The sequence below is a fragment of the Carassius gibelio genome, chromosome B23, assembly GCF_023724105.1.
Source record: "Carassius gibelio isolate Cgi1373 ecotype wild population from Czech Republic chromosome B23, carGib1.2-hapl.c, whole genome shotgun sequence".
Lineage (NCBI taxonomy): Eukaryota > Metazoa > Chordata > Actinopteri > Cypriniformes > Cyprinidae > Carassius > Carassius gibelio.
Window position 1 is genome coordinate 27,186,880 of NC_068418.1, and position 19,101 is coordinate 27,205,980.

Below are 19,101 nucleotides of genomic sequence, written 5' to 3' on the forward strand. Positions count from 1 at the left end.
GTGCTCCAGTTCTCCCCGCAGTAAACCTCTCTCGCTTTTTCTGCCGTGTCGCAGTTCGATGCTGCCTCCACTAGCGGCGAAGACCGTGCGTTGTAGTGATATGTCGTTCGTGAAAGAATCGTTTTTTCGAATGAATCTTCTAGGCGAACGAATCGTTCTCCGTTTACACTCATTCATGAAGAATTTTTCAGAGTTGTCATCCACAATGAGCGAGTTTCATATGAGTCTCATAGATCGAGAGCTCTCATTCGTGAACGAAAGGACTAAACCGGTATACATGTCGAGTTGATTAAACAGATACATGTCGTTCGTAAACGCAAGGAACTCTTATCAATTTTGTTAAGATGAGAGTAAACCGGGTCAGTTAGCCATTTAGCATGTCAATCTTGCAAAATGTAAAGCGCAGTTATAGGTACTGTGCACATATTGTTTACATATTTAGCATACAAAAGATAAATTCCACGTTTAATCCCCGATTTATGAACGTGAATATATAGATCAATATATGAACCGTCTGACCAAACAATTAAAATGCTAATCATGCAAGAAAACCTCGTGATTTGCTCATCTGAACAATTTAAATAGACGTTATATATAGAATGCGCTTATGAAGACGCCAAAATTTGTTAAACAGCGTTATGACTTAACTCTGTCCGATGACGATGCCACTTTTTAACCACGAAGCAAAGGCTTTTTGCAGAGTTGTCATCCACACCGAAATGTCTAAAGACATTACATTTGCTTTACTGTGCATGTCTAAACCTCACTGAGATGATACAGACATAAGTTTCATGCAATTATTCCGGCAGGATCAATTATTTAGGGACATATTTCACCATTTACTGGCATGATTATTCAGAATTTTTCACGCTACTGCCTCGTGTTTGGCTGCAGAACAACAAGTGTGAGTAAATTTTCTATCGTCTTTTTAGGACTGTTATACGAAAAGCATGCAAAGTAAATGTCTTTAGAAACGGCTTGAATTTGAATTACTGCAATTAACGTTACTGCTATAGACATGTCTATTGGTACAATGGTTTATAAAACTAAACATGCTACATTGTTTCAAAGCCTCTATTTTCACAGTCCATACTACAACAGGAAAACAGCATCCCAAATTTATCTGCTCCGGAGGCTGTTTAAAAGGGCCCGAAGGCCAAAACAAGAGGAAAAGATGCTTTTCCAACAGGACTGTATTAATTCAGACAAGGTTTGAGCAATTGTCAAATCAGCCAACAACTACAGCAGCCAAAGCAAGCATGAAGCTACTTTTACTTGCAACACGGGCCTGCACATCTCAGTATTTCCATCCTGTTACTTCTGCTAGCAGTGCAGGCTACACAGGTTCTTCAAGACATCACACACCCCAGCCCCTTCCCACGACCCACAGCTACAGCAGCTGAAGCAAACGTGAGGCCGCCTCCATTCGTAAACGCGCCCTCAACTCTTCCGCTCCCTCATGCTACTAACCATTTTTCTGTTCAGTGGCCTCCAGCTCCAGATTTGCCAGAAGGCAGAGGGTACCAAGACCTATTATTGGTCAGGCCGATTATTTTATTTATTTATATATCTATCTCGAACCCTCTTCAGCCAACCCCTCTAACGCCAGCTCATCCCCTTTCACTAAAACTCCTAATCTACCATAGCTAACTCTCCTAACATGCCCTATCTATCTGTAATGGTCAATCCTCACTTCAGCCATCCTTCCGCAGGAGCTTTCTCTGTATCTCCCCACCGCCGCAGCATTGTCCGCTCCCGCAGGAGCCTTCTCTATATCTCCCCATCGCCGCAGTATTGTCCGCTCCTGCAGGAGCCTTTTCTGTTTTTTCCTCACTGCCGCAGCAGTCTCCGCTTCCGCAGGAGCCTCTACCTATATTTCACCACTGCCGCAGCAGTGTCTGCTCCCGCAGGAGCCTCTACCTATATTTCACCACTGCCGCAGCAGTGTCTGCTCCCGCAGGAGCCTCTACCTATATTTCACTACTGCCGCAGCAGTGTCTGCTCCCGCAGGAGCCTCTACCTATATTTCACCACTGCCGCAGCAGTGTCTGCTCCCGCAGGAGCCTCTACCTATATTTCACCACTGCCATAGCAGTGTCTGCTCCCGCAGGAGCCCTTTCCATCCTTCCCTACTGCCGCAATTCTCGCTGCCGCAAGAGCCTCAAAAATAAATAAATAAATAAATAAATAAATAAATAAATAAATAAAAATATATATTTTATGTCCATTCTCCAATCCAACCTCATCAGGCTCGCTTTTGTCTAACTCCGGAACGCCCAATCTAAATTCACGATGGACCCTCATTTCATCAACGACTCTGGTTTAAAAAAAAAAAAAAAAAAAAAAAAATTAATCGAGTAACAAAATGTGTTGTTGCTTAATTATACTGATGTGCGCATGCACAGTAAATCTGATGGGTAGGATAAAATGTCAGGACCCCGGACCTTTATTTAGTCGGGTTGACGTACCTTTTCAGTTCTGTGTATGTGATGTGACGCTAGTTTTACTTAAAGTCAAATGCTCATGAACTGACTGTCAGAGCAGTTCTGGAGATGTTGTTCATGTGTTCAAGTCCTCATTTAGTGAGACAGCAGACGCAGAAATTACCGCGAGAGTAATGCGCGCTTCAGTGGGTGTGTGAAAAAGGAAGTCGCGCTCCTGCTCCATTCATTAACAGAGACACACAGAACATGCAGGATTTACATTTAAACACTGTTCCGTCTTAATATTTAGAGATATTAATTCGTGAATCGGATGTAAGTGCAATTACCTATTTTGATTAATTCATTCAAAAAAAAAAAAAAAAAAAAAAATTCATTGCGAAAGAACCCGACGTGAGATTTAGAATAAATTAAAAGAGGCTTCGAAGCAGAGGAATTTGCCTACATCATTTTTTGTAATCGCGTTACTCGAGGAATCGTTTCAGCCCTAATCTTAAGCAGCTCAAAAGGGGCCTCTCACATAATCCGATAGATGCCCTCGGTTGTTGTTCATCAGACATTTAAAAAAAAAAAAAAAAAAATTTATATATTCCTCCTTAAATCATGTTGTGTACTTGAATAATAGAAGCCTCTCAGTTATCGTTTCTTCGGCCAAAGTAAGGGCCCTCCAGCCATCGTTACAATCTCCTTGCCTATTTCAGCATCGGACAGGGCTGTCCCTTCCGGTGCAGCTGGGCAGTGGCTCCCTTCGGTCGCAGTGTGAGCCTTTCATCTGTCATTGAGTTGCGCTGCGCGCTCAGCGGCAGATGGGGGTATCCCTCCCGGTGCAGCAGAGCCACAGGCCCCCTTCGGTCGTTGTGACAGCCCTCCATCCGATGCATCAAATTAAGCCGCTTATACAGTCGCAAGGGGGACTCTCCCTTCCGGTGCAGCAGAGCCGCAGCTCCCTTCGGACGCAGCGAGAGTCCCTCCATCAGTCGCGTTTTCTTGCCTACTCCGTATCGGACGGGGCTCCCCTACCGGTGCAGCAGACCCACGGCTCCCTTCGGTCGCAGGGTGAACCCCCCGTCTGAGTTATGTTGCATGCTCAAGGGCGGACCGGGATCTCCCTCCTGGGGGAACACAGCCGCTGGCTCCCTTCGGTCGCAGCAGGAGCCCTCCATCCGATGCATCAAACCGTTCCTCGAATCTTCTTGCCTATTCTGCATCTGATGGGGCTCTCCCTTCCGGTGCAGCAGACCCACGGCTCCCTTCGGTCGCAGGGTGAACCCCCCGTCTGAGTTATGTTGCATGCTCAAGGGCGGATAGGGTTCTCCCTCCCGGGGGAATAGAGCTGCTGGCTCCCTTCGGTCGCAGTGAGAGCCCTCCATCAGACGCATCAAGCCATGCCTCGCATCGCAAGGGGGACTCGCCTTTCCGGTGCAGCAGAGCCGCAGCTCCCTTCGGACGCAGCAAAAGTCCCTCCAACAGTCGTATTCTAGTTAGCGTCAATCAGGGTTCTCCCCTCCGGGGCAGCACTCCTGCTGCAGAGTTGCGAACCCCCTACGGAGGCTGGGAGAACCCTCAGAGGCAAAAATCCGTGCCTCCATAAACCCGCAATGGGGTACTCCCCCTTCCGGTGCAGCAGAGCCGCAGCTCCCTTCGGATGCAGCGGGAGTCCCTCCAACAGTCGCGTCTCTTTGCCTTCTCAGCATCGGACTAGGGCTCCTCTTCCGGTGCAGCAGACCCACAGCTCCCTTCGGTCGCAGTGTGAACCCCCCATCTGAGTTATGTTGCATGCTCCACGATGGCTAGGGATCTCCCTCCCGATGGGGTACAGCCGCTGGCTCCCTTCGGTTGCATTAGGAGCCCTTCATCCGACGCGCCAAACCGCGGCTCGAATCTCATTGCCTATTTAGCATCTGACGGGGCTCTCCCTTCTGGTGCAGCAGACCCACGGCTCCCTTCGGTCGCAGTGTGAACCCCCCGTCCGAGTTATGTTGCATACTCTATGGCGGCCAGGGATCTCCCTCCCGATGGGATACAGTCGCTGGCTCCCTTCAGTCGCAGTGAGAGCCCTCCATCAGATGCAACAAACCGCGCCTCGTACTCAGCCGCAAGAGGGACTCTCCCTTCCGGTGCAGCAGAGCCGCAGCTCCCTTCGGAGGCAGCAAGAGTCCCTCATTTCTTGATATCTGGCATTGTGCTCCTCCCATAAGCGGCATGGAGGGCTCGCTGGTAAGACGTTGCGAGCCGCAGCTCTCGTCGAACACTGCACGGGCTCTCCAGGTCGCTCTGCATTTTCTTCCCAACACGCATATTTTGGGGGGCAACTAAATTTTATCTCTCTGGCTGCTGTCCTATGGCTTTAAGCTTCTTTTGGGGAGTTATTTGGGTTCGGGCTATGCTCCGGGCCCGGACCCCTCCCCCAGGACAGCACGCCAAAATATGCCTACTATTTGCCTTCAGATTAGATGTAAGGGTGAACTCGTGAAATGTGGTTTTATTAACAAAGTTCGGGAGAAGCACGATCAGATAATCATCCAATTTGGTACAGGTGCATCTCGTTTAGCTAATCATCTTATAGCACGCACGCGTATATATATCCAGTCTTCCTACCTCCTGTCCCACGACAGTTTTTCGGCAACCCTCCTCCACCCCAACTCCTCACTTCTAATCTATTTATCCCAAATTGGGATAGGGGGAGTTATTTGGGTTCGGGCTATGCTCCGGGCCCGGACCCCTCCCCCAGGACAGCACGCCAAAATATGCCTACTATTTGCCTTCAGATTAGATGTAAGGGTGAACTCGTGAATGATCCGTCTAGCACCAACACTGGAGACATGTCTTCAATCGTGAACCCCTTGTCTGCCAGGACCACATCTCCAGACTCAAGCAGGTCCAAAATCCCAGATTTCTTTGTCCGAGATTGAACCTGTATAAAGCTGAGAGATAAGTGACTGCACCACACGGAGCTACCCCAACCAGAGCTTTGAATGTGGTGGTGCTCTTGTAACTGGAGAAGATCTCAGCGATGGAGGGCTTTCACAGCGGATTTCTGTGCAGTCCAGGACGACTCGCAGGTCTGGACTGAACAAACGCTAATTCTCTGGCATGGAGGAGCATCCAAATGGTACTGAACCCAACACAAAGAACAGGTAATTATCCCAGGTGATAATGGTCCTACTCACCGTAGCCACACTTACTCCAAAAATGTCTGCAATAACTCGTTCCCTCAGTCCAGCAGCTGCCCGACAGCAGTAGATGAACAGTTTTCGGTGCAGGGTTAGGTTTGGGGATTCTTCCTGACCCATCCTCTGTGTCTTGGTCCAGTACACCAGATTTCTAACAGATGGAAATATAGACTCCCAGAACACCTGGAAAACTTCCTGTGAGGGACACTTTATGTAGTATCTGAGAGTTTGATCAGAAACACAAAATCTGTTCAGTACTGTTTGTTTTCCTAGTGGCATTTTCTGCAACCTTGCCTCCAGCTCTTCGATGTACTGCAGAGCCTCATCTAATGCACCTATAAAAATGTTAAATATATATAGAGTTATTCATACTATTTGTAAATTTCACGTCACAGTACACTGTTTGCACCAAAGACAAAAGGGTCGTTCTATAATTGTAGGTACATTTATGTTTTCCCCCTGCATTGACATTTCTTACTCAGTGTCATGAATCACAAAATGTTACATACTATATACACACACACACACATATGAGGCGCCGTGTAGGATTTAAATCAAACTTCGCTTATCAATACATACATAAAACACGTGCATATACACCTATAAATTACTCGCATATACATGCATACTACTGAATGTTCAAAAATACATATATAAAATACACGTGAACACTAATATGAAATCGATACCAATACATATAATGTTAGCAATGTATGCATACACACTTGTGAATAACTTGCGTATACATATAAACTTGACACGTGCATACACCTACAGACACTCACATATACATATTAACTTGATCCATGCATATACACCTATTAAACACTCGCACATACATATAAACTCGCTGCATACAAACACACCTGCACATACTCGCACATACATATAAACTTGATCCGTGCATATACACCTATTAAACACTCGCACATACATATAAACTCGCTGCATACAAACACAACTGCACATACTCGCACATACATATAAACTTGATCAGTGCACATACACCTATTAAACACTCGCACATACATATAAACTCGATCAGTGCATATACACCTATTAAACACTCGCACATACATATAAACTCGCTGCATACAAACACAACTGCACATACTCGCACATACATATAAACTTGATCAGTGCACATACACCTATTAAACACTTGCACATACATATAAACTCGATGAGCGCATACACATCCATAAAACACTCGTGCATACAAAAACAATAACATTTACTAACGTATACAGTTCAGATGAGAAAAACATGTGTACATGTATATATGCGAGTGATTTCATATGTGGATGTGCGTGAATTTTCAGTATAAACGGAAGGCATTTCAGTGTAAACGGAAGGCGTTTCAGTTTAAAAGGAAGTCGTTTAAGCGTGTACGGAAGTAACCTGTCTAAATACCGCATTTGCAATCATGGACCGGGATTGTGCTACACCTGAAGCATTTTGCGGAATGTTCTTTTTTCGCCCACTATTATAAGATCAATTACCATCAGTTTGTGTTGCCTGCTCACCTGCAGTCTCTGTCTGCAGTCAGAAACACAATCTGAATCGCGCACTTTGTTTCGGCCTTCGAGCCCTGGTGGCATACAAAGCATCAATAACACCGCAAACGATGCGATCATCCGCCCGCGAAGTTCACGGACCGTGATATCACACTTGTCAGTGGTAAAGTAACTGGCAGTTTCGATCTAGAAAAAGGTGAGAATTTCATTTCTATGCAATCTTCACGAAATAACTTCCAAACGCTATGCAAGTTAACGTTACACACACACATACACAGAGGGAGAGAGAGAGAGAGACAGTTTTGCCTCTAGTTAAAAAATATAAAATTTGTTCCCAACTAAGTCCCACTAGTGAACTTAGCCATTTTCAGAATTAAGTGTTTAAGCTATTTGCACAGAATCGGAATATCATAACTTCATAATATAGTGAGTATGTTTGCAAATATTTTGAACAAAACAAATAAAATAAAAGCGATCCATGTGTCATACAGATCTATCGTGGCTGTGTTGTCACATGACAAGCATGACGCGTCGCCATGGAAACATTAAGGCGGTACATTCTAAAATAACGGTCGCCTAAAGAAACTCACGCTGGGGCTCAGCTAGAATATTTTAAACTCATGTGCGAAAGGGTTTTATTTCTGAAAATGGCTAAGCTCAAGTGGAACTGGGACTATTTCGTGAAGATTGCATAGAAGTGAAATTGTGAAATTCTCACCTTTTTCTAGATCGAAACTGCCAATTAACTTACTGCTGACGAGTGTGATATTATGGTCCTTGAACTCGCCGGTGTTATGAAATGTTCAGTGTCTGAGATATTTGGTGTCATTGAGAATAAAGGACTATATATAAAGACTCATATGCAGTAACAACTATTTAACTTTTTTTTTCTCCTTAAAAAAGGTTTCACATGGAAGTGCATGAGAGCCTACAGTTCATGTGGAGAATGTTTGTTTGTAATTAATGTATATGTTACAAATCAGCAGAGTTTGATACTTGCACTTCTGCCTGTTATTTTGTTCCTAGTTTGCAGAAGCTCTTCTAATGGGGGAGACTCATTCTCAAGTTATATATGAGCCACTACTGCACACATACATGAAGACATGGGTAAACCCAACCTTCTCAGAATTAAGTTTTTTATTATCTGATGCAGGGGATGGTGGATGTGTACTTTATCAGTGTAATAGTTAAACATCATATGCAAAAAAAAAAAATAAATAACCTTGTTTGATACAAATTTTGTATTATTAACCAGTTTTAAAGTTTTACTACATTCTGTTCCTGAAATCCACAATTTTGAAATCAAGATAATCAAAGGTAATCAAATCAAGCACGTCCTAATAAAACATGTTTCGTGAATAAAGGGTATTGTAAAAAAAAAAAAAAAAAAGAGCATGGTCTGTGGACAATTCATCTCAAAGTGCACCACAATTCAGTATATGATTAAAGACAAAAACAAAGTGTATAAAGACATTTTACAACCTTTTTTTAACTATAGAGTACATTTTATCTACTAAATGTATCAGTTTTGGGAAAAAATTTTTTTTGATCAAGAATCTTCCAGTTCATGTGTGTGTATATATACATATAATATTCCGATTTCGTTTTGTTATTAAAAACTTTTTTTTTTGAATGACTGAGCAAACGATTAGGAATGACACAGATCCCTGTCCATAATTGCAAATTTGGTTACTTCCGTTCACACTTAAACGCCTTCCGTTTACACTGAAATGCCTTCCGTTTATACTGAAAATTCACGCACATCCACATATGAAATCACTCGCATATATACATGTACACATGTTTTTCTCATCTGAACTGTATACGTTAGTAAATGTTATTGTTTTTGTATGCACGAGTGTTTTATGGATGTGTATGCGCTCATCGAGTTTATATGTATGTGCGAGTGTTTAATAGGTGTATGTGCACTGATCAAGTTTATATGTATGTGCGAGTATGTGCAGTTGTGTTTGTATGCAGCGAGTTTATATGTATGTGCGAGTGTTTAATAGGTGTATATGCACTGATCGAGTTTATATGTATGTGCGAGTATGTGCAGGTGTGTTTGTATGCAGCGAGTTTATATGTATGTGCGAGTGTTTAATAGGTGTATATGCACGGATCAAGTTAATATGTATATGTGAGTGTCTGTAGGTGTATGCACGTGTCAAGTTTATATGTATACGCAAGTTATTCACAAGTGTGTATGCATACATTGCTAACATTATATGTATTGGTATCGATTTCATATTAGTGTTCACGTGTATTTTATATATGTATTTTTGAACATTCAGTAGTATGCATGTATATGCGAGTAATTTATAGGTGTATATGCACGTGTTTTATGTATGTATTGATAAGCGAAGTTTGATTTAAATCCTACACGGCGCCTCATACACACACACACACACACACATAAAACCTGCAACATCTTGTGATATAATTTTTTTATTTTTTTATTTCTAGTTGTCTGAATGTGTAAATTCTGGCACCATCAAATTAGATTATTAAAATAGAGTGAGAATGTTAATAGTATTTAAGAATTGAGTCATACACAGACACACACAGTAATAATTATTAATTGCCTTGCTAGCAAAGTACTGTAAAAAAAAAAAAAAATGAAGAACTTTGAAGTACTTACATTTAAACACCCAGAGATGTATAAAGTACTAGAGTAGAGACCCATACTTGAGTAAAACTACAAGTGCTCTATCAAAAAAGTGACTTGAGTAGAAGTAGAAGTGCTCTTTAAGCACCACACTTAAGTAGAAGTACTAAAGTATTCAACATTTTTTGTACTTAAGTATTGCAAGTAGTCTATTTTAAAATGTACTACTCAAGTACTGAAAGTAAAAGTAGAAGTATTGTGTTATGTAGCTATTAAAGAAAGTAGTCAAAAGTTTGAACATATTGTTTTTACTATTTCAAATGATTAACCTAAAGGACAATCACAATTCCTTTGACTGTAACTTCTTGTAAACAAAAAACGGTTACTAGGGTCAGTTAGCCCAATTAGCAAAATAATGTCATTAATAACTTACCCTCATGTTGTTTCAAACCCGTAAGACATCAGAGGGTCATTTAGAATTTTTTGAAGCATCGAAAATACATTTTGGTCCAAAAATAGCAAAAACTACGACTTTATTCAGCATTGTCTTCTCTTCCGTGTCTGTTGTAAGACAGTTAAAAACAAAGCAGTTTGTGATATCCGGTTCGCGAGCGAATGTAACCGGATCTTCTTGAAACAGTTCACCAAATCGAACTGAATCGTTTTAAACGGTTCGCGTTTCTAATACGCATTAATCCACAGATGAATTAAGCTGTTAACTTGTTTAATGTGTCTGTTAAAACAAACCAATACCCCGGAGTAATTCATCGACTCAAACAGTACACTGACTGAACTGATGTGAAGAGAGAACTGAAGATGAACACCGAGCCGAGCCAGATAATGACTCGTTCACGAGTCAAGAACCGTTTCTGTCAGACGCGTCCGATTCGTGAAACGAGGAGCTGATGATACTGCGCATGTGTGATTCAGCGTGAAGCAAACCGACACACAGAGCGTCTGAACTGAACTGATTCTTTTGGTGATTGATTCTGAACTGATTCTGTGTTAATGTCATGAGCCCAGGTGCAGTAAACGCCAATGACGCCATTGCGTCGAGCGCAAAAGAATCGGTGAACTGTTTTCTTCAACAGGTTTATTGAATCGAACTGTCAGAAAGAACTAACGTTACTGGTCATCCGAGAACCGATGCAACCGGTTCTTGACTCGTGAACGAGTCATTATCTGGCTCGGCTCGGTGTTCATCTCTCTCTTCACAGCAGTCAGCATGCGCAGTCTTCTTAATCGCTTGATTCGCTCAATGATGTGCCAGCTTCATCAAACCTGCCATCTACAGTTCTGGCAGTGGTTTGTAATGGAATGATTCGTAACAGTTTTATAATTGTAACGAGTAACGATGCAGCACATAAAAAAATTATCGGAGTAAAAGTATTAAACTCAGCGAAAATATGTACTGAAGTAAAAGTGGAAGTAGGAGAAAAAAATAATACTCTAGTAAAGTACAGATACCGCCTTTTAGTACTTAAGTACAGTAGTGAAGTAGTTCTACTTCGTTACTATACATCTCTGTAAACACCACATCACTTGTGTGTAGATCTGATCATTTGAATCAGTTCGGGAGTTCGTAGCGGGTTCGCGAATCATTTGAGTCAGTTTGGGAGTTCAAAGCGGATTCGCGAATCATTGGAGTCAGTTCGGGAATTCAAAGCGGGATCGCGAATCATTTGAGTCAGTTCGGGAATTCAAAGCGGGATCGCGAATCATTTGAGTCAGTGCGGGAATTCAAAGCGGGATCGCGAATCATTTGAGTCAGTGCGGGAGTTCAAAGCTGGATCGCGAATCATTTGAGTCAGTGCGGGAATTCAAAGCGGGATCGCGAATCATTTGAGTCAGTGCGGGAATTCAAAGCTGGATCGCGAATCATTTGAGTCAGTGCGGGAATTAAAAAATTAAAAAATTAAAAAATTCAAATATTATAGGGAGTAATGATATGTTTTATGAAATTTACTGAAGTTAAAACTACGATTTTATGCTTTGGAATGTAGTCAAATAAAAGTAGAAGTTACTCAAAATAAAACGACTCAAGTAAAGTACAGATACTTGAAAAATGTACTTAAGTACAGTAACGAAGTAAAGCTACTCCATTACTGTCCACCACTGCCTACACACTAATGGCCCACAATAATAAACATGTTAAATACTCATCTGAGGAGGAATATAATTTATATAGGAGGATATAGTTTTATATGCAATATTACCTTTTCTTTTCATCATCATCTTTAAGAGTTCATAATCATTTCTGTTCAACTTTATTTCTCAGTTGATTAATCTGAATCAACAGAATCAACCGAGTCGCGAACAGGCTCCGAAGTGCCGATCTGAATCAACCGAGTCGCGAACAGACTCCGAAGTGCCGATCTGAATCAACAGAATCAACCGAGTCGCGAACAGACTCCGAAGTGCCGATCTGAATCAACCGAATCGCGAACAGACTCCGAAGTGCCGATCTGAATCAACAGAATCAACCGAGTCGCGAACAGACTCCGAAGTGCCGATCTGAATCAACCGAGTCGCGAACAGACTCCGAAGTGCCGATCTGAATCAACCGAGTCCCGAACAAGCTCCGAAGTCCCGCTATGAACTTTGACTAAGGAATGTAAAAAATAAATGCATTTTAATATAGTACTTATTTAATATTTAATATAAGTTTGATCTTCCTCTATATTATATTAACAGCCTAACTTTTAACGAGCAATGCACCATAAGATCACCTTTATACTATAAACAAAACATTATATTTCAGCCTATATTAATAACCTCTATGTAAAAAAACATAGAATACCGTTCTTACCAAATTAATTCATCACGTTATTAAATCATAACTAGTTTTTAAACACTTACAGGAACTTTCAGAGCTGATTTCAAAGTTACTGCGTTTATAAAACAACTCTATGAAAGACTCCAATCACGTATCTAAAAATAAATCGCTACAGTAAAAGAGAAATAATAAGAGGAGTGAAGTTTCCTACCGTTCTGCTGTGTTTGGTCCTTAAATAAGGAAAGCGTTAAATTAATCATCTGTGCTAATTATTATACATTTACTTCATTGTCAGCTTCAGGTACTTCATTTATTATTGTTCAATGAACTGTTTGAAACAAAAAAAAAGATATTCGACAATACAAGTAGTGCTGTCGACACGCGGCTATTGATAGTGATGCTACAGTCAAAAATCAGTAATAATTCAAACTTATCAAAATAAAATATTTAAAATAATAGTTTCTATTTTAATATCCTTTAAAATATCATTCATTTCTGTGATGTGCAGCTGTATTTTCAGCATCATTCCTCCAGTCTTCAGTGTCACATGATCTTCAGAAATCATTAAAATATGATGATTTATGATTAGAATTAATAATAGTTGTGATGCCAAATATTATTTTGGAATCTGCGATACCTTTTTCAGGATTCTTCAATGTATAATTTTTTTTAAAGAACAGCGTTTATTCAAAATATAAATCTCTTCTTACAATATTAATCTTTGATTCACTTCTTATCAATTTGATACATTCTAAAAGAGTTATAAACTTTTGAACTCTAGTGTTTATTGTTAGATAAGACTTCTATTTTAAATAAATGCTCTTCTTTTTAACATTTCATTCATCAAATAATCCTGAAAGAAGTATCACAGTTCAGCAGCACAACTCTGATAATAAATCAGTAATGGAGTAATGATGCTGAAAATCACAGAATAAAATAGATTTTAATGTATATTAAAATAGAAAAATATTTTTTTTACTTCATAATAATATATTTTTTAAAAAATCCTGTATTTTTGATGAGTAAAAGAAACTCCTGTAAAAACAAACAAACATAAAAAATCATTCTGATCCCAAACTCTGACCTGTGTGTGTGTGTGTGTGTGTGTGTGTGTGAGAGAGAGAGTGTGTGTGTAGCACTTACACACTAATCCCCACAATAATAAAGATGTTAAATACTCATCTGAGGAGGAAACAATGTTGCATCATAATGAAAGGATGTGTAACGTACACTTTTCTGTAAACTGAGCCAAACATTTTCACTTGTTTAGGGAAGAGTAAGAAAATTTACTGTATTGCGCAAGTTAGTTCATACTTAGATATAATTTTATATGCAATATTACGTTTTCTTTTCATCATCATCTTTAAGAGTTCATGATCATTTCTGTTCAACTTTATTTCTCAGTTGATAAATCTGAATCAACCAAGTCGCGAACAGACTCCGATGTGCTGATCTGAAAAATTAATTTGGGGTCCTGAAATACCCTGAACACTGCACAGAGGTTAAGATGACCATTGCTACAAAAATAAAATAAAAATTGAAACTCGTCCTATTTTGTTTTATTTTTCCCTTACTAAATTATACAGTTACTGATGCTATGGACTGTGGGATTACTGACAGACTATTAACAAATATCTGTCTCTAAACCTCTTTTCTCTTTATTAAACTTGATCTAGTAGCCTACATGATAGAATCAAATGCTTTGCAAATCCGCTCGAAAGACCTGATCTCAAATGATTCGCGAAACGCGCTTCAGAGTCCCGATCTGAATCAAATGTTTTGCGAACTCGCTCCGAATCCCAGATCTCAAGTTATTTTCCAGTGAAAGCGCTATAGAGTTCATTCGCTTGCCGAGAAATGGCGGAGACCAAAAGTATTCATATGTGCCTTTGTGTTCTAATTAAAAAAAAAACGGCGAGAGGAGGAGGCGACAATTATGATGTTTATTACTGGAAGTGTTGCTCTGCAAACCTTATGTGCCTTAATTTAAATAATTTCTTTTCTTACACGATGTGTAACGTTGTTTAATTTAGGGAGTAACTCTGCAGTCCATAATTATTACATGTTCAGTTGAATTTGGCATGTTGTATATTGTTGTAATTAATGTGCAGCAAAGTAAGTAATCTTTGAATAGAGATATCGTGTACTACTGCATTTCTAAGTTTGTATTTACTTAGTAATAATCATTTATTATAACACTGTATTCAAGTCATACATAACAAAACTATAATTTAATTGTGATTGTGTTTGTTTTATTATATACTTTTTAGGCATGTAATAATTCTTTGTTATTTATATAGAGTTTACATTTGTACTGATTTATGTCTGTATCTCTATTTCAGAACCACACACATATACTTTGAAACTTTATTTCAATAAACACCTAAACGGAACATCACTTCTGCATTCTCTGTGTGGTCACAACCTTCCAAAGACCAGTCAAATTATACAGTCCATAACAAACACCAAAACAACGTCAATTATTAATTCCTCAACGAAACACTATAGTATTTACAATTATGGTCTATTAATTAACCAAAATAAAATGAAATATGTTACATTTAAAATGCATTCCAACAAAAATTCCAGTCAGCATAATCAAAGCTTGATTTGCATGTCGACCATTTACAGTAGGCTATTATTTAAAGAGATCGAAATGAAAGGAAAAGATGAATATAAACGAATGTAGTATAAAAATATAAACAATAATAATAATAATAATAATAATATACAAATATTACGGGGACAAGACGATCAGTTAATGGACAAAACAAGGATAAAATATTTTTTCAGTCAAATGGAAACACCCATATACGCAGCAATCATCTTTAATTGAAGAAATGTGTAAAAACATCTCTTGAGAGAAGCTCATATTATTAAATTCTGCATTTTCTGCAGTGTGTCGCGCGTCAAGTCACGCTCCTGTGGGCGTCTTACAGACTGCATCTTACAATCACAACTTCATTGTGCTCTTACTCTTTTCGAGGCGAATTTCACAAAATTGGTCAGCTCCCGACAGCATCAGGTGTTTTATTTATTTCTTTATTTCAATGAATGTAATCGATTAATCACGGCCTGGTTTCCCAATAACGATTGATCTTATGCTCAAGAACGTTTTCTAGAGTTATTTCACGATGGTTTGTTATTGTTTCATGTGCTTTTCCCAAAAATACACTTAACACAGTTGCACGTAGCTGTCCTTTAAGTGCTGCTTATGAGTCGCTGTCCGTTTATCAAGTGCTGAAATGTCCGCATGACTCTTCATTGTAGCACACGATCGTTTATTGACTTTAACCTAATGCTGCGCTCCAGACAGACAACATGGATATATTAACTATAATATGATACAATATTATAATATATTATAGTGTATAATATTATACTTTAACATAATAATATATAGGCTAATATACTTTATATATTATATGTTATGTTAGGTAAAAATGTTAGCCTGAATGTTAGTTTTTAACCTATTCTTTAACCACTCTCTTAACCTTATGGCACGATTTTGTCTGACTCCAAAGCGCACGCTAAGAACGCGCGTTTTTACTGCAGATCACACGTCGATGACGCGCGTTTTGATGCACAAAGTATGTAATATGTAAAAATGTGGGTAAGAAAGCGGGTTAGGGACAATATTTTCTTTTTTTGCGGTCCGAGTTGCGGGGGTTAGTTGAAAACGGTGGGGTGCGGGTTATTAATACATTGACCCGCGCATCACTGGCGGGAAACTAGACGCGGCAGACGCGAATTTGACGCTCTATTCGCATTTGGTGTGAACGCAGCATGAGAGATGAATCATCAAGAGAAGCGGTTCAAACGAGTCATTTGTTCGTGAATCATCGCATTCAGACTGAAAAGCTGCATTCTCAAACCTGGTAAATGTGATTTATTATTATTATTTATTTCGCGTTGGAGAACAATCTTAGCAAAATGCCGAAATAAACGCAGTTATAGTTTAAAAACTGCTTTTACAAAGGTGATGAATAATGTATATTTCTTAGATAATTAGCGAATCAGAGAAAACAAACTGTTGTTGGGAAAACATTCCGTTTCCATGGCAACTTTGGAACGACAGCGTCACGCGCCACCGCTTTATGACGTCAGACTCCGTATAAAAGGCCTCGCAGAATCTTTGTAGTTGAGTGATATTCGAAGCAGAGACTCGAGTCTGAGTGAAAGTCTTTGTTTTACAGTCTGTATAGATCGAGATCTGCTGAGATTGTACAGAGTGTATCAGATCGAGTTTAAACTGAGATTATTGGATACAGACAGTTTGATAACTGTGCATTAAGAACAGATCTGTCAGTATGATAACTCCAGACACAGTGTCTATAGTGGCGAGAGAGGTGCGTCTGGAGGTTTATCTCAACGGTGTCTTCTACACCGGAGACAGTTGCTTTGTATTAGATGGTAAAGATGTGCAGCTGGAGCTGGAGATCACCGATGCCATCTACGACCTTCTCGGCTTCAGCGGTAATCAAGAGATAGATGTGAAGCTGCAGGTCATGACGGATGACCACATCTCCGTCAGTTCCTGCAGTCCAGGAGAGATGCACGTACAGCTGGAGACTGACGAGAATGAGCACATGTCGGTGTGTGAGCTCAAAGATCTGCAGCTGGAGATGAACAGGAACAGCATCTCGGAGCTGAAGAGCCCTGAGCCGGTGTCTGAAGATGAGAGCGATCCAGTCCCAGCAGGAGCTTCAGGAGAACAAGCCCTGGATGATGAGGAGAACCGCTCAACAGGTGTCTTCTTCATCTTTATTCATGTTTCTGACACTGTTTTATGATGTTGGAAGACAAAGACGTAATACTGTTTTACTATTTCAATGAGTTACTCTTCCACGTCCCCTGAAACCCTTATTTCCAAGAGTAACACCTCCTTGAGATTTCAAGCTGCATCCTCCAAATTTGGCAGAAACCTTCAGGCTGATCTGAATTATGATGCTATATCTTTTCTAACTGATCCGACTTACAGAATTCCTTTAGTCGACTTCAAAATACTGATAGATTTCCATTAGGGGGTGAAAACTTTTGCATTGATTTAATTTTGTGATTGTGAATTTCAGATGTGAATAAGTTTGTTATCTATCTATCCATCTATCTATCTATCTATCTATCTATCTATCTATCTATCTATCTATCTATCTATCTATCTAAAACCAATTAGAAAACAGGTAGCAGAGGATTTGGAAGTGGTTTTTAAAGGTCTAAAGGTTTTTAAAGGTCTAATTGGGTTTGAAATGTTTGGTTTCTTAGAAGTAATATTTTCTGAGTAAAACCTTCCAACTTCAAGTTTTTAAAAGTTCTTTAAAACTTTCAGACAAGGCTTTGGTCAAGTTTGTCATTACGCTCTACTTATGTAGTATCTCTTCTTTCTCCAGAACTCACCACTGGGCAGATGACCAAGAACATTAGTGCAGTCTTCCAGGGATTTTGTGCAGCTTTCCAGGGAAAAATGCCGAACCCTGTTGGGGAAGCTGAAGTGGATCTGATTGGTCCAGATGGATCATATGTCCCAGATCCAAGTGCTCATGAGCCAGAATCTGAAACATATCTGGTCGATTCTGAGCAATCGTGTTTCACTGAAACTGATCTGGTTGCTCCTCCAGAACCTAAACTGGATCCGGTTGATCCAGAGGAATCATGCGTCAGCCCGGAAGGTGAAGAGATGCAAATAGAAATGTCATCTTACAATCTGAACTAATTATTCATGTTTAATCTGGTTTGAGATGGTTCTAATGCCGCATTGTTGGGTTTTCTTCTTTGATCAGAAAGGTTCGTCATGACCAAGAGAACGGAATATGCTACAGTGAGGAACATAAAGAATATCAGCACTTTCCTCCAGAACGACAGGCCGAAGCATGTTGGAGTCTCAGCGCGGCCAGATCTGGAGCTGAACGTTCCTGATCCAGAACCTGGAGAGAATCCGGATGATCCTCCTGAAGATGATTGGGATCTGGCTCCTCCACAGGAATCATGTGCACCAGCTGCAAGCGTTCCTGAGCCGGAATCTAAAGTGACATCTGAGCTTTCAATGTTGGAAAACTACGTCCCTCTAAACGTGTTCCAACTGGAGGATCGTTTGGAGAAATACACACCTCTCAAACAAAGACACGTGACTAACGTCTGGCCCAGGGTCTTCATCGGAGATGAGTGAGTCTACAACACAACTCTATTTCTCTTATTGTTCTGTCATTTATTCTGCTTGGTACGTCCTCTGTAAGAAAGACTAACCCAGGCCGTTGTGTTCTTGTGCAGAGAGATGGCCACCGACCGAGATGCTCTGCAGGAGATGTGCATCACTCACATCCTCAACGCTGCAGCACCAAAGAAGCATCTTAAATACTACTTAGGACGTTTGATGAATGATGAAGACATGGTAGGAACGGTCAATACAGGGTCCAGATATTACAGAGGCTTGCACATCAATTATTACGGGTTGCCTACAGCAGACAGACACTGTTCTGACATCAGCAAGTGCTTCATACCAGCTGCCAAATTCATTGACAAGGCCCTGGAGAAGCGAGCAAGTGAGCTGAGAAACACACACAGCATTTCTCATCTATTAGAGTCCTACAGT

At 40.2% G+C, this 19,101-nt stretch overlaps 1 protein-coding gene across 1 annotated transcript; it reads left to right on the forward strand.

Annotated features, from left to right (window-relative positions):
- The first annotated feature begins 16,505 nt into the window (after positions 1–16,505).
- LOC128011695 (uncharacterized) lies at positions 16,506–18,678 on the forward strand. The gene is made up of 3 exons (XM_052594375.1): positions 16,506–17,264; positions 17,903–18,181; positions 18,293–18,678. The coding sequence occupies exons 1-3, from the start codon at positions 16,826–16,828 to the stop codon at positions 18,676–18,678; spliced, it is 1,104 nt and encodes a 367-aa protein (XP_052450335.1). The 5' UTR covers positions 16,506–16,825.
- The last annotated feature ends 423 nt before the right edge of the window (positions 18,679–19,101 follow it).